The sequence below is a fragment of the Coenobita brevimanus genome, chromosome 116, assembly GCF_032717465.1.
Source record: "Coenobita brevimanus isolate Jiangsu-jjx chromosome 116, ASM3271746v2, whole genome shotgun sequence".
Lineage (NCBI taxonomy): Eukaryota > Metazoa > Arthropoda > Malacostraca > Decapoda > Coenobitidae > Coenobita > Coenobita brevimanus.
The window spans coordinates 53,327,922-53,343,954 of record NC_137069.1 but is presented as its reverse complement, the minus strand read 5'-3'; the positions used below and the strand labels follow the sequence as shown (position 1 = coordinate 53,343,954).

Sequence of the window (16,033 nt, the reverse complement as noted above, 5' to 3'; positions counted from 1 at the left end):
CTCATGGGGCAATGTAGGATTGAATGATGGATGGATGGGTGGAGAATATGGACCTTAGAGAGTCAGGCCCATGTGTCATCTTTGTTTTATGGTCTACGTTTTTTTTTTTAGGACATTTAAAAAATAGATTAGGATAATTCTTTGTGTGTGCTGCCTACTTCTTCACCACTATTTTATTGTGCCTCCCCTCCTTTCTTCCTATTTCTCCCATCTTTCCTGTCACTTTATTTTACTTTTCATTCCATTTCTGGTGGCTTTACATGTAGTGACAAGCCTAATGGTTTCCTGTAAGCCAGGAACCATTTACAAAGCTGGGTGGTAACCATTTGTCCAACCCATATGTGCTTCCTATGTGTCAGCAAGTGGGTTGGCGGAGGGTTAGTGCCCTTCCCCGTAAAACAACAAACTCAAAGACAAACGGCCACCCCTTACAGGATTATGGCATTTGGCTGTAGATAGATAGATAGATTACAGTACTTAATTATTTTTTATCTAGACTGGTTAGATTATGATATTGGGTTCAGGCAGTTCTGTATTTTCTTAACGGAATGGTGTAGAGATGATGTTGGGTTGACACATTTTTATTTATGTTTATTTTATTTATTTATGTATTTTGACTGGATGGGTTCGAGACAATGTTAGGTTTAGGACTTTTTACTGGCGTGGCTTGAGATAATATTAGGACAGTTTTTATTTAATGTATTTTTCTTAACTGGATGGGTTAGAAATGCCAGTAGAACTTTTTTTTTTTTTCCAGTGGATGGGTTAGAGCTGGTACTGGGTCAGGACATTTTTTTTTACTGGATGGGTTAGAAATAATATTAGGTTAGGACACATTTTTTATATTTGAGGGGTTCAAGAGTGTCCTCATTAATCCTTTGTCTTCATACTGACGCATATAATGATCCAATGTTAATCTGCTTTCTTGTGTCTTCCAAGCCATCCTTGCCTGACCGGGAGTGTAGGGATCCAGGGCTAAGCTACTTGGTCCTGACATGCAAGACAAGAGTGACCAGCCTCATTAATCCCTGAGTGACATTAGGTGAGCAGTGAATGAACACCCCTTGGATAGAACCCACAGACCCCATCTGGTTGGAGTGCCTTAATCCACTACACCACCAGGCATCAGATGTTAATAAATTTTGTTACTTGGCTACTATACTATACAGTATTTCATATTTGATAAGCAACAACTTTGCCGTAGATTATGGTTTAACTGAGTCATTGATGTTCTCAGGCATGGCAGGCTGGAGTCACTGGAGCAGTTCCAGCTTCTGGCACCTATAATGTGAATGCCCAACCCAGCCAAACCCAATCCAGCCCAGTCCAACCCAGCACAGTTCAGTTTAGCTTAGCTCAGCTCTACCCTTCTCAGCTCATCTCACCTCATCTCGGCCCATCTTAGCTCATCTCTGCAACCCAACTCATCTCCACCCAGCCCAACCCATCAAATCAAGCTCAACCCAACTCCACCCATCTCATCGCAGCCCAGTTAATTGGGCTGCACTTTGTGTATGATCTCCTGGCAGAAGTGGAGTCAGTAAGGTTGCAGGGGAAGCTGAGGGGCATTGGTTAGCATTAATGAAGGAGCCTGAGTTTGTTTCCTGGGTCAGTCATACAGTTGGGTGCATTTTGTTTTTCCTCTGTTCCTGTGTGCCTGCTGGAACAATTAGGGATGTAGATGTAACCTTGACTGTTGTGGGGTGTGTTCTGGGGCAGTGGGCAGCACATCCACCTTGCAATGGAAAGAGCATAAGTTCACTTCCATTTATGTTGTTGCTGCCACACAGTTTTATTCAGATTACAAGAGCACCTTGGTAGTGGATGGGTAGTAGTAGTAGCAGCAGTAGTGGTAGCAATAGAAGTAGTAGTAGTAGTAAGTGCTTTACTTTTCAGTTATACATGCTACTGGATGTAGCAATTAAATTGTTAAAATGGCACCTTTATGGCATTAATCATAATTAGAACAGTCAGTATGGAGACAGCTGAAGATGATGCATCGGCAGTGTGGGAGTTGACCAGCGACAGAAAAGATGTGTTTATGGAATTATCAGTGTCAAGTGTTATGCATTATAAATAGGGTAGGAAACTGGGAACTTTTTATGTATTTCTTAAACCCTTGGCGACCATGATGAATTTTGTGTGAATTTAGTATTTTCTTCATGCTGTTTACAAGATTAGTATATGAGTTAGCATAGGGGTGATACTAGAGGGGTTAGTTATAGACTAAATTGGCTCCTTCAGTATTCAAGATCCCCATAAACTGTATAAAATTGCTTGATAGTACTTGAGCTTAAATGAAAGAGACATCACCATACCAAAGCAGTTAACATTTAGGCAGTTACAAGCTGCTCTAGCCAAACCATCTGTCACAAATAAAACTTATATATATTTTTTTATTTTGTCACTATTAGAGGGTTATTGTAGGCATTTTATTATTACCAGTATTATTATTATTATTATTATTATTATTATGTCAGGACCAAATTGCCTAGCACCAGGCTTTTACACTCCTCATGGGGCAACGTAGGATTGGATGATGGATGGATGGGTTAATATTATTGCAGTATTATTGTTATTATTAAGATGATAAGAGGACACTAAATAGGAACATCAGGTGGCAGCAAGGAAAAACAAACTAAGCTTTCTCCCACCACGTGTCACAGTCATAAACCATCTCAGTTATATTTGTTGATGCTTTTTTCTCAGGTCATATAACTGTGAAATACTTCAACACCAAACTGTGGTGAATAATGACATGAAAAATGTGATGAAGCAATTTGATTTCATACAGTATTTCATCACTATAAAAAATTGTTCGTCTTAAGAAATGTTAAGATTTTAAAGTGCATTTGTTTCATCCTGATGAAGATCTGTAACCCCTTCCAGCTCAGTTGATGGCCAGGTGTAGTCAGATATGAGTGTTGATTTGACTTGTAACCGAGGAGATCTATTCCTTCCTGATAACCAAGACTCACTGAATATAATGTAACCATGATTTAGTATTTAAGGTATAAGAGTAGGCAAGATCCAGTGGGTGAGAGTGAGCCAGGTATAGTGTGAATAGAAACCGAGAGAGTTACTGTACCAGTGTGAGTCAAGATGGACCCTGTAAGCCACTCTCCCATCCACCTGCCCTCTGGGAAGTACACAAAGCAGGATCTCTGCTTTGGCAAGTACTTCAAGGCCGTCAGTAAATTTGGAAGGGTGGTGCTGAAGTCTGCCTTCCTCCTCATCTACCAAACCCTGGACACCAAAGGAGGGACTCTGCTGGTGCGGGATTATTGCCTTCACAACCTGCAGTGGTCGGGAGGCGTCTACAACAAAACGTTCAACGCATCGGAGCGACAGATTCTGGGGAAGGCGCCGACAAGTGATGAGTTCGTTTGTGACATTTCCCTGTTGTTCAAAATTATCATGCATGTGTTGGGAAATTTATCAGATCCAATCAAGAAGGAGATCAGAGACATAAAAAACCTTAGAAACAGTGTGTGCCACGAGGACCTACGTATGGATGAGATAGAGCTGGAACAACACTTGAAGGAGCTACAGGGATTGTGTCGATTAGTCCTGGAGGGTGTTGCTGCTATAACTGGCCAGGATCTGACCATTGTTATAACTGAGGTGGAGGATGGATTAAATGACCTTCTTGTGGCTAAGCTGGAGCAGAGTGACATCAGCGACTACTTACAGGAACTGAATAACTTCCGTCAGCAGAAGTGCTCCAAAATGATTAGTGAGGGGAGGAAAGAACTTATGTTAGCTTACTCAAAAGTGAAGATCCTTAACCCTTGTTCATGGTTGAGTGATAGTAACTTCAAAGACTTCACAGTAGAGAATGTGTTCACAAATCTCAAGCTGGTCGATTGTGGCACTCCCGTGTTATTGAAAAATATCTTGAACGTGGCTACGCTGAGGGAGAGGTTCGTGCCGCGGGTGGTGATATTACGAGGTGTGATGGGTGCGGGAAAGACCTCACTATATAGGTACCTGTTACAGCAGTGGTGTTGCCGCTCCCCTGATGTTGTAGGCCTCATGGCTGTGGACATTGTTATTGCCATGGAGATGAGAGCTGTAAGTTGTGGTTCTCTGGTTCAGTTCCTCAGAGAACAGCTACTCAAGGCAACATGTCAACTCTTCAGTGAGTCTGACATCATTCCCGTCTTACAGGATATCAATGTCCTCTTCCTGATAGATGGCATGGATGAAGCCACCAGCCATGGGAAAGCCGTTGTGCGGGAAATTGTTCACAAATTTACAGACAGTTCTATCATTGTAACAACAAGACCTGAATTCACCTTAGAACTGATGCGGATGGCAGAAGATCATGTTGTTATTCAGGTGGAAGGATTTGATAGTGACAGTCAGAAAAAATATGTAGAAAACATTTTCTCCATCAAGTATCCCAACCAGAAGCGTCGAGACCAAGAAACCCAAGAGTTTCTGAAGTACAGGAGTGGTGCCAGCACCTCCCTAAAGTGCCACCTCACTCTGCCACTCACTTTGGCTCTCCTTTTGATCCTTTGGTGTGATGATTCTCAGATGGTCACAGCCGTTACCACCACCACTTGCCTGTACAGCAAAATATATGAAATGTGCCGGCAAAAGCTGATTGCCAGGCTTGAGGCCATGGGTGCAGGACACTGTACCTCACTCAGGCTGAAGGTGCAGTCGTGGATGGTACAGCTTGGTCAGGTTGCATGGGATATGATGTGTGAGGAAGTGCTAAGCTTGAACAATGAACGTGCAGATCATCTCATCAGTTTGTGTGATAAGGAAGGTATTGATCCTATTCAGACACTGTCCACCTTCTTAAAGTGTGATGCAGAACACACTGTTACTGGTGCTGTATACAGTTTCTCTTTTCACCATAGCTCCAGTCAGGAGTTCTTGGCGGCATATTATGTGAGTGAACAGTTGTCTACATCCGGTTCTTTGGTCTCGGTAGTGAAAAACACCTCTTGTTCTAGATTCCAAGAGATGATCATCTATGTTGCTGGTCTGCAGAAGATTAATTGTAGCCTCACCCCATGTACAGCCAGTGAAATCATACAAGTTTTGAGGAAAAGTCATGCAAGTGATTCTGAAGTGTGGGCAAGATTACTGAAGGAAGCAGAGTGTGATCCTGCCATATGTAAGGCTGTGGGTTTGATTGTCAGTGAACAGAGATTGTGGGTTGTAAACAGCTGGGATCCACCAGAGTTAACAGAAGCCAAAGCCAGTCTTGTGAGGGCAACTGGTGCTGCACCTTGCAGTGTTGTCATTCAGGTTAAATACACAACTAGATTGGAGGAGTGCCCAGAGGTGCAAGATATCCTCAGGCTGATTGGAACTGGAGGCAAGAGTAAGGTTAGGCTATACCTGGACAGTCATTTCAGCACTGTTAAGCCTGAAGAAGAAGTGGACAGTCAGATAGCAGTGCTTCTTAAGGCCAACATGCTACTAGAGTTTAAAGGTCATGCTGGCCCTCACTTTGCCTCTCAGTTAGTGACAGCCAATAGAATCCAGGCACTGTTCATCAGAGTGACATCCATGGAAGCCCTAACCCAGCTTCAGTTAAGCTTCAGGAAACACAGACGATGGAAAACCATAATAAAACCATCCAGCAAATGGTCCCTCAGGTATGTAGAGCTGAGTTTAGACCTGGACTGTGATGTCACCCCAGAGGAAATCCCCAGACTTCACTATCACAAACAACTGGTGGTTAAACTGGGAGGTCTCAGTGATAATCGGGCAGAGTGGGCAGGGCAGGTGTTGCAGAGGCTCAGTCATCATTACTCGTCAGTCATCTTGCAGTCTTGTAATCTCTCACTAAAGGGGTTGAAGCTGTTGCTGGATGTTGCCACCAGAGTGACTTTTAGGGAGGTACGCGTCTTGTCCGATCAGCCAGTCTCGCCCATAGATGTCCAGGATTTAGCTCAGAAGTCCAAGGTGAAGATTGGCTGGGGTGTTCACACGAATATGAAGAGGTAACCTAGCCTGAGGGCTGTAACAACTAAAGTGAATCCCAATACACTACAGTACAATCTCTCAAATCTTAACATCCAATTTTCAGTAACCTCCACTTTGCAAACCATTTTTTCATGCACAAAGGAGATGTTGATATCATCTGTCCGTGCACAGTCAATGTATATTTGAAGACAAAGTTTATTTGTGGACAAGTATAACAACAGATGGAATAATAATCATACAAGGTACATCATTACAACTGCTGTTCCACAATTCGCTGTATTTTACATGATTTTCTCATAGTTCTCATTATGATTTTATTTTCCAAAATATTCAGTTTTCCACAAAGCCTTTGGAACCAGGCAGTTCAGATATAAAAGTTTGTACTGCTTGAGGGGGGGGGGGTGATTCTGGCCCTGTTTGACCGTGTGAGTTGTAAATTATTGAGACAAGAAGAATATTCCACTTTACCAGGCTATATGGGTTTTTTATACACCTCATATTTGGGCTGCTTCCACAGTTTATTTGTTTGCATTGCAGTGAAAAGAGCCCCAGGCATAATGAGCTTCACTGGGGAGGGATGGTGCTCACTAGGGATTCCATGATAACCATTCTTAGGATGTCGGTGGTTTGTGTGCTCACCAACATCACTGCCAAAGGTGATGGTGGGAGCAGAAACAGAGGATTGAAAAGTGTTGTTGGTCAGTATTGTAATTCAAGCAGTGACTGTGGAAGTGGCCTGTACCCTTAGATATTCTCGGTAAATGTTAATGATGTATATACAGTGTATTTCATTCATTTGAACTAGGCTTAGATTTTTGTGCTTTTGCATCTGATTTCCCATAAAAACTTTCGTCCTTTTGCTGCTTATTTCTCGTAGTCCAGTGGGAGAAAAACATGAAACTGCAGTTCAGTATGCTACCCATGGAACTTCTTTGTGACTAACACCATGTTCTTGTGTTTGCATTCAAGATGGAGAGAAGGCAGTTTTATGCAAGTTACAGTGAATCATTATACATAAAAATGAAACTGGGTGTGCAGGGATATTTGCTTTGGACCAGGTTTACAATATTGTTGTTGAAGCTCACCAAAGACACTGATTATACATAATTGTAGTAGTAGTAGTAGAGTAACCCTGGTCTGCCTGGCAGAGCAGACCCATCAACCACAGGCAAACAATTCCCCCGGCAGTGCCATCCCGTGCAGTGAACCAGTGTTCCCCTGTGGTGGACAGTGCCTCACCAGGGAAGAGTGTATAACTTTGGTTCCTGGATGGATGCCACTCCACCCAGTTAACAGGGACACTGTAGTAGGCTCCGCATGACCCTGTTGTTGTGACATGTGGTACTGTATTGGATGCATCTGCACAATTGAGTTCTTGTATGTAGTTACACTCAAACCTCGATTTGAGGGACTAGATGGGGAATCAACTTGGCCCTTACTTGAAAATATCCATTGTTCTGCCACATATAAAGACAATCTTATTATGAAATGCAGTTATTGTTTCACTTATCTTAATTCTTTATATGATTATGAATATTATTTTCCGAGTACTGTATAAAGAAACATATTAATGTGTATAACCTAGACATTAAGTATCACTTTTGAATGGTGTTGTCCATTTGTCAGGTAGAATATGGAGTCCCTTAAATCCGAAATCCATTAAATGGAGGTCCCTTAAATCGAGGTTTGAGTGTACTTACAGCCTTGAAAGCATGCTTGAGGATAAATATGAAGAACACCATCTATCTGTCTATAGCCAGATGCCATGATCTTGTAAGGAGTGGCTTTTTGACTTTGAGTTAGTTGTTTTAGGGGGAGGGGCACTAACCCTTCGTCAACCCACATGTTGACATATTAGGGAACAAGAATGTGTTGGTTATATGGTTACCACCCAGCATTGTAAATGGTTTCCTGGCTTACGGGAAACCATTTGGCTTGTAACTCATTGTAAAACCACCTGAAAAAGAAAGAGGAGTAATAAAAAGTGGCAGGAAAGTTGAAAGAATTAGGAAGAGAAGAGGGACTGACACAGAAAAAGAATGAATAAGGTGAAGGAAGAAGTAGGCAGCACTACATCAAGTGAGCGGTTGACGGTTGCCACCACCTACCACGATGAAGAATATGAAAGCTGTACTATATTTAATAGGCTAGTAAACTGAACCTGTATACTATGCTTTGTTCATTTTAAATTGGCAGATATTTTTGTCTTTTTGCAACATGTTTCCTGTAGCTCAGTGGCAGAATAAGGCAAGACTGTGGCTATACCCCTTTTCCATTGCACTGCTTTGTGACTAGCATCATACTGTACTGTTGATCTCTCGTTATAGCTCCACATTCAAGTTGGAGAGACGGCAATTTTAGGCCAAGTTAAAGTGAACAGAGTATAGTTTATTCAGCCTTGGAGAATGTTCTTGTAATGAGGAGGTTAATGGATCTTATGTTTAACCTTCCTGTTCAGAAATCTTATCCTAGTTAATATGCAGTAATTCCTCACCTAACACTACATATGTGCTCCTCAAAACTGCTGTGGCGAGTGAGGGGTGTGCTGCACCAAGAAATATTGTATTCTCAGATAATACACACACACACACACACACACACACACACACACACACACACACACACACACACACACACACACACACACATTCAGGGCTGTAAAGAATGATATAAATGGATATTGTGTTGTGTCTGGGTGTATGAGAAGGCCAGAGAAATAGTTATGTATTGAGAAGTGATAATGTGAGTGGTATCAGTCCCTGTTCTTCCCTGCACATCTTGATCTCTTGATGGTGAACAGTGGCATGCTCCTTCACCTTTATCATTCTTTTTCTGTGTCTGCCCTTCTCTCCTCCTATTTCTCCCATCTTTCCTGTCACTTTTTATTACTCTTTCCTTTTCAGGTGGCTTTACATTGAGTGACAAGCCTAATGGTTTCCTGTAAGCCAGGAAACCATTTACAGTGCTGGGTGGTAACCATATAACCAATCCACACGTGTTCCCTACATGTCAACAAGTGGGTTAGTGGATGGTTAGTGCCCCTCCCCATACAACAACAAACTCAAAGACAAATGGCCACCCGTTATGGGATTATGGCATCTGGCTATAGATAGATAGATAAGTGAAGAGTGTTGCAATGGTGATTAACAGATTTATAGTGAAATCCATGTTATATGAGAAATTACTGTAGTCAGTTCCGAAAGAGGGATGTGTGAGCTGGGTGGAGGGCAGCGAAATGGTGGGGGACAGGGCAACATGGAGGCTATTTGTTTGTGGCCACCCCTTGAGGGATTGAGACATCTGACAATAGATAGATACCAGTAGATAGATATATAGATTCTGAGGTAGCAGATGTAAGTAGAAAATGTTATTGTATGTTGTGCCGAGAAAATAATGGAAAAGATAATATTGGAACCACATGCAGTAATGAAGAGGAAAATCACTGGTTAATGAAACACACCTGAGTATTGGATGTGACAGGTGAAGTGGGAAAGTAGGAATGAAAGTAGGCGTTAAGTGCTTCATGGATAAGATACAAGACGGACAGGCAGCATATCAGACTGAGGGAAGAGATGGAGTGAGAGGAAGAGATGGTGTGAGTGTAAGAGATGGAGTGAAAGGATGAGATGGAGTGAGAGGAAGAGATGGAATGAGAAGAAGAGATGGAGGGAGAGGAAGAGATGGGGTGAGAAGAAGAGATGGAGTGAGAGGAAGAGATGGTGTGAGTGTGAGAGATCGAGTGAGTGGAAGAGATGGTGTGAGTATAAGAGATGGATTGAGAGGGAGAGATGGAGTGAAAGGAATAGATGGGGTGAGAGGAAGAGACAGGGTGAGAGGAAGAGATGGAGTGAGAGGAAGAGATGGAGTGAGAGGAAGAGATGGTGTGAGAAGAAGAGATAGGGTGAGTGTAAGAGATGGAGTGAGAGGAAGAGATGGAATGGACAGACTTGCTTTTAGAGAGAACAAAAGGGATGAATGGAAAAAAATTGGAGGGACCTTTCTCTTGCTGCGAACTGTTTCAAGAAGATGATGATGATGATGGCAATGATGATGATGATGATGATGATGATGATGATGATGATGATGATGATGATGATGATGGTGGTGGTGGTGGTGGTGGTGGTGGTAGTGGTGGTGGTGGTGATTACTGTATGATGTTGAAGTTGATATGAAAATGATGATGGTGGTGTTGTGGTGAGAAAGATAATGATAGTAAAAATGATGGTGGTGGTAATGATGATGATGATGGTAATGATGATGATGATGCTGACAGTGATGATGGTGATTAGAAGGATATTGGCAATAAAGGTGATGAAAATTATGGCGCTGGTGATGACGATGTTGGCAGACGATGATAAAATTGAGAGAGATCTGTATCTATAGCCAGATGCCTGAATCCCATAAGGGGTGGCCACAGACAAACTGCCTCCATGTCGCACAGTCCCCTGCCATTTCACTGCCCTCCCCCCAACTTACAACCTCCTCTCTCATATACCTCTCTACTCCATCCCTCCATCTCATCCTTGGTCTCCCCCTCCCTCTCCCTCTCTCCACCTTACTCCCATACACTCTCCATCCTCTCCATATGGCCGAACCACCTCATTGTATTTCTCCTAATGCATTCTGTCACATCCACATCCATACCACAGCATTCCTTCTGTTTCTTATTTGTCAGTCTGTCACTGTTAACTTCTCATGCTTGTTTCAAATAAATATGATGTAAATGATGATTATGATGATATACAAATTTGAGCAGTCACAGGTGAGTACAGTACTTGTATCTAGTTGTGTTATAATTATTGTACCATAAAATATTAGTTGTTGCCTTCCATCCAGTAGTCTGTGTGGTGGCAACTTTTTCTTAGCAATTTATGTTACCAATTTATGTTACCCTGATATTTTCCTCAATGTTTTTAAATATATTTTTCTCACCAACATAACATTCATCATTTACCTGCAGTTGATGGGTCTGCTGGCCCAGACAGACCATGGATACACAACAACAATGACTTACAAGAGTTGGTGATGATGAGGAGCCTACACACAGTGTCGCCATGCACCCAGAGTGGAAAAGTTGTGGCATCCACCCAGGAGCCAAGCATCCTTGCATTTTCCTGCTGTTGGCCATGGGAAGGACCCTGATGAGGTGGTGTCTGCCACTAGGGGTACTGGAGCCATACACAGTGTATGTAATGTACTTTGTATCTGTAGCACACACCTATACAACCATTTGCTCACCAGGGCTACATAACAACAACTACTTTTATTTATGTATGTATGTATGTAGCCAGATGCCAAAGTATTGTAAAAGATGGCCACAAACACATCACTGCCATGTCACTCTTTCATCTGCCATTTGGCTGTCCTCCCTCCAAGTCACACCTCCCTCTCTCATATGTCTCTCAGCTCCATCCTTCCATCTCATCCTTGGTCTCCCTCACCACCTCACTCACATACACTTTTCTAGTCAGTGTCTCATTCTCCATCTTCATCACATAGCCAGTCATCTCAGGGTATTACCTTTAACACACTGTCACAGTCACATCAATACCACAATGCTTCTTTACTTCCTTATTTGTTTGTCTCTCTCCAACACCTTAAAGAGGCTGGATATTCAGGTGTATTGTGCAGAGGTAATTGCTTAGGAAGAAGTGTTTTTGAACCTCCAAAGGCAATTACAATATGGCCCATGTTTTGATATAGGCATATTGGTTTATTTTTATTATGGTGGTAGGTGGTGGTGACTATCATCCATTCACTTGATGTAGTGCTGCCTACTTCTTCCTTCACCATTATCATTCTTTTCTGTCTCTGCCCTCCTCTCTTCCTGTGTCTCTTGTCTTTCCTGTCACTTTTTATTACTTTTCTTTCCATTTCAGGTGGCTTTACATTGCCTGACAAGTGTAATGGTTTCCTGTAAGCCAGGAAACCATTTACAGCACTGGGTGGTAACCATATAACCAACCCATATGTGTTCCCTACATGTCTGGTGGGTTGGTGGAGGGTTAGTGCCCCTCCCCATAAAACAACCATTTCAAAGACAAACAGCCACCCCTTATGGAATTATGGCATCTGGCTATAGACAGATAAATAGATTTTTTTATTGCTATTTCCAGTGCTGTATATAAGTTTGGAGAGTCTTTCAATACTTACCACAGCACAAATTTAACTCCTTTTCCTATTGCACCCAGGCTCCTGTGACTTACTTCAGCTGAGCATAGATGTCAGGTGGTTAATTCCCCATTGTGATATTTTGACTAGATGATTTGTAGGACCATTCTGTATCATCTTTAATAGAGTAACATCTATGTCAAAAAAAAAAAAAACTTTAATCTTGTAAAGGGTGGCCACAAACAAATTGCCTCCATGTCACCCTCTCCACTGTCATATGGTCACCCTCCCTCTAGCCCACACACACCCTTCTATCATGTCACTCCACTCCACCCCTCCATCCTATCCTTAGTTTCCCCCTCTTCCCTTCCCCTTCCACCTCAATCACATTCTTCTGGTCAGTATCACTATCTGTTTTATTTATTTATTTGTTGTAATTACTAGCTGATTAAAATCACCTAAGAGTGCCTGAGTAGTGAAGGGGGATACTGAAGGCTTGATATAACCCATCCTGTTTGAAAAGGTCCTTGTACACTTACCAAAATTATCCAGCAATGATTGGAATAAATGTTATTGTACTGGAGGAGTGGATTTCATGCAGTGATATAGAGGTGTTTTAGGACCCATATTCTCGATGGTTAAGAAAACCCCCTAACGCCATATCCTAAGATGTTTATTTTGTTTATTACACCTTACTTTCCTCTTCAGTGTTGTATAAATCCTCCGAATATCCCCATACTCTGCATAAAGCTCCCCAAAACCTTTTTCCAAGCAGTTTATTTTGATTATTATGCCCTACTGTCCACTTCTGTGGTGTATAAAGCTTTCCAATATTATATAAATCCTTCCAGTATCAGCATCCACTACGTAATTAATCTACAAAACGATATTAACCAGCCATAACCAAAAATAAGTCTCTAAGGAACAGGTGTTAGGGAGCTTCCTTAGCTAACAAGAATATGAGCCTAGGCCCATTGGAGTCTTTGTAACACCTTTTTCTTAGCAGTTCATTTGTATTACATCATTTATGATGGCTCCAACATGCTTGCATGCATTGGCCTTGGTCACCATTACCTAATGGTGGCTCTTCATGCTGCTCGATCTTTAGCAGCCTCCCTGTTCAGTCCCTTATCCCTGAGGTCACACTCTGTGACCTTGTCCTGGTCTTTTTTGGTCTGCCTCTCACAACCCTACTCCTAGCATTCACACTTCTCACTTTCTGCACCCAATTGTCATGCTCCATCTTCACATGTCCAAATCATCTCAATCTACCCCTCCTCATCACAACACCAATATGTTCCAGTCCCATCCTTCCTTTCACATAATCCTAGAGTTGATAGGAAGGATGGGACTGGAGTGTACAGTATTGGTGTTGTGTTAAGGAGGGGTAGATTGAGATGGTTCATTATGCCTATTGTACCTCAGTATGGCACAGTAATTCCTTGGTTAACACACTGTCACCTACCAGTGGTTTTCATTATTAAGCTGTTATTCATTGTAGGAACACATCTCACTCAACGCAATATTATTTACTATGTAGCAGTCAGGGTGTGCAGGGAAGCATTAGGCTTGATATAGCTCACACAAACACATTTCATCATTATTTCTTTAACATGATTATGGATTACAACATTTAGTCCAAGAAGTAGTAGTAGTAATAGTAGTACACTCTTGTAATCCCAGCCATAACATGTATTATTGTTAGTAGTAATTGTAGTAGCAGTAGTAGTACACCTACATATACCCAGCCATTACATATAGTAGTAGTAATAGTAGTACTTTAGTAGTAGTACATTCTCATATAGCCTACCCAGCAATAACATTTAGTAGTAGTAGTAGTACACCCTCATATACCCAGCCATAACATATAGTAGTAGTAGTACTTTAGTAGTAGTACACCCTCATATAGCCTACCCAGCCATAACATTAGTAGTAGTAGTAGCTGTAGGAATAGTAGTAGTACACCCTCATATACCCAGCCATAACATTTAGTAGTAGTAGTAGTAGTAGTAGTACACTCTCATATAGCCTACCCAGCCATAACGTTAGTAGTAGTAGTAGTACCGTACACCCACATACACCCAGTCAGATGTATAATCCAGTTTGTTAGTTATTTACAGCCATGAATATAATTTTGGTATTGTGTGGGAATATACTTTTTCTGTCTGTAAAACAACCATCACGTCACATGATTTTCACCCAGCATGGTAGCCTTAAGAATATATCAATAGTATTAAGTCAGGAATAATTATATTATTTTTATAACACAAACACCATCATCATCCAATCCCATTTTGCCCCATACAGACAGGAGCATAGCAAGGTTATTCAGCTTTGACATTTAAGGCAATGGTGGCCAGCCTAACCCAGCCCTGAGTAGCTTTACATCAGCAAGAATGCTTGCTTACGTTGCATTTGTGCTGTATTTATATTATCAGCATAAAAAACAATATATAAGTTTAATAAGCAAAATAAATCACTAAGGAAGAGGTGCTTAGCAGCCTTCAATGCCAGCTGAGTTATTATACAGTATATAGTTTGGCCATGTAGAGAGGATGGAGAATGAGAGACTGACTAGGAGGGTGGATATGAGTGAGTCATAGGGGGAGACAGGAAGGGAAAATAAACAGCGGTGGGATTGGGTTGAGAGATATGAGACAGGGGTGTGAGTAGGTGGAAGGACAGCCAAATGACAGATGACAGGGCAACAAGGAGGTGATTGTTTGTGGCCACCCCTTTCAGAATTAAGGTGTCTGACTGTGGCACTCACCATCCACTCACTCGATGTAGTGCTGCTCTTGGGTGCCTGCCCTTTCCTCTCTTCCTTCCTTCCTCATCTGTTTTTCTTTCCTTCAGGGGGCGTGGTAGCTCAGTGGTATAGCATTGAGCTCGTGGCCTGGGGGTCTCAAGTTTGAGCCTCGCCTGGGGTCTATCGTTGCCGGGAGGGGTGGCTCCCTCCTGTAACCTAGAGGGACTATATGGCCTTTGATGCCTAGCTCGGGGAATTCATTTCTCCGTTTTTCTTTCCTTCATTCTTTCCTCTTCCTTCTGCCTGCGGGTGACTTTACATTCTCTCTTCTTTCTTTCCTTTATTCTTTCCTCCTCCTCCTGTCTATGGATGACTTTACACTAAGTGACAAGCCAAATGGTTTCCTGTACACCAGGAAACCATACACTGCACTGGGTGGTAAACATATGACCAAATTTTGGCACCTGGTGGTTTAGTGGGTAATTACGGCACTTCAGTCGGATTGAGCCAGTGAAGGTTTATACCCAAAGGGTGGTTGGGATTTAGTGCTCTTACAATGCCACTCAGGGATGAATGAGGCTGGTCACTCATCTTAAATGTCAGAACCAACTTGCCTAGCCCTGGGCTCCTACGCTTCTCATGGGGCAGCACATGATTGGATGATGGCTGGATAAATCTTGGTACTATTACGTTAATAATGAGAAGCTGTGTTGATATTAACCTGATAATTTTGTAAGTTCAAATGGACAGATATGATAGTGATCAGATGGATGTGTAGTACATCCTTGAATGCAAGGCCTGTGGGGGCTGGGTTTATGATGGAAGAGTTGAGAGAATGGATGAGACTGGAGTGAATTGATGTTGTGATGAGGAGAGGTAGCCTAGATTGAGATGGTTTGTGATGAGGAGGGGTAAACTGAGATAGTTTGTGATGAGGAGGGGTAGATTGAGATGGTTTATGATGAGGAGGGATAGATTGAGATGGTTTGTGATGAGGAGGAGTAGATTGAGATGGTTTGTGATGAGGAGGGGTAGATTGAGATGGTTTGTGATGAAGAGGGGTAGACTGAGATGGTTTGTGATGAGGAGGGGTAGACTGAGATGGTTTGTGATGAGGAGGAGTAGGCTGAGATGGTTTGGGCATGTGGAGAGGATGGGGGATGACAATTGGGTGTGTAAGGTGAGAATTGTGAACACTGGGGGTAGGGTTGTGAAAGGCAG

At 42.2% G+C, this 16,033-nt stretch overlaps 2 protein-coding genes across 2 annotated transcripts in view; both read left to right on the top strand.

Moving 5' to 3' along the window:
* The first annotated feature begins 3,102 nt into the window (after positions 1–3,102).
* Positions 3,103–6,166, top strand: LOC145418739 (uncharacterized). Its single transcript, XM_080287072.1, has one exon. The coding sequence runs from the start codon at positions 3,103–3,105 to the stop codon at positions 5,971–5,973; it is 2,871 nt and encodes a 956-aa protein (XP_080143198.1). The 3' UTR covers positions 5,974–6,166.
* Positions 6,167–11,117: 4,951 nt separating this feature from the next.
* The window catches only part of LOC145418755 (E3 ubiquitin-protein ligase RNF180-like), a 39,047-nt gene continuing 34,131 nt past the window's right edge, over positions 11,118–16,033 (top strand). Inside the window, exon 1 of the mRNA XM_080287091.1 lies at positions 11,118–11,137. The gene's annotated coding sequence lies outside the window, so the exon portion shown is untranslated. The remainder of the gene's footprint in view (positions 11,138–16,033) is intronic.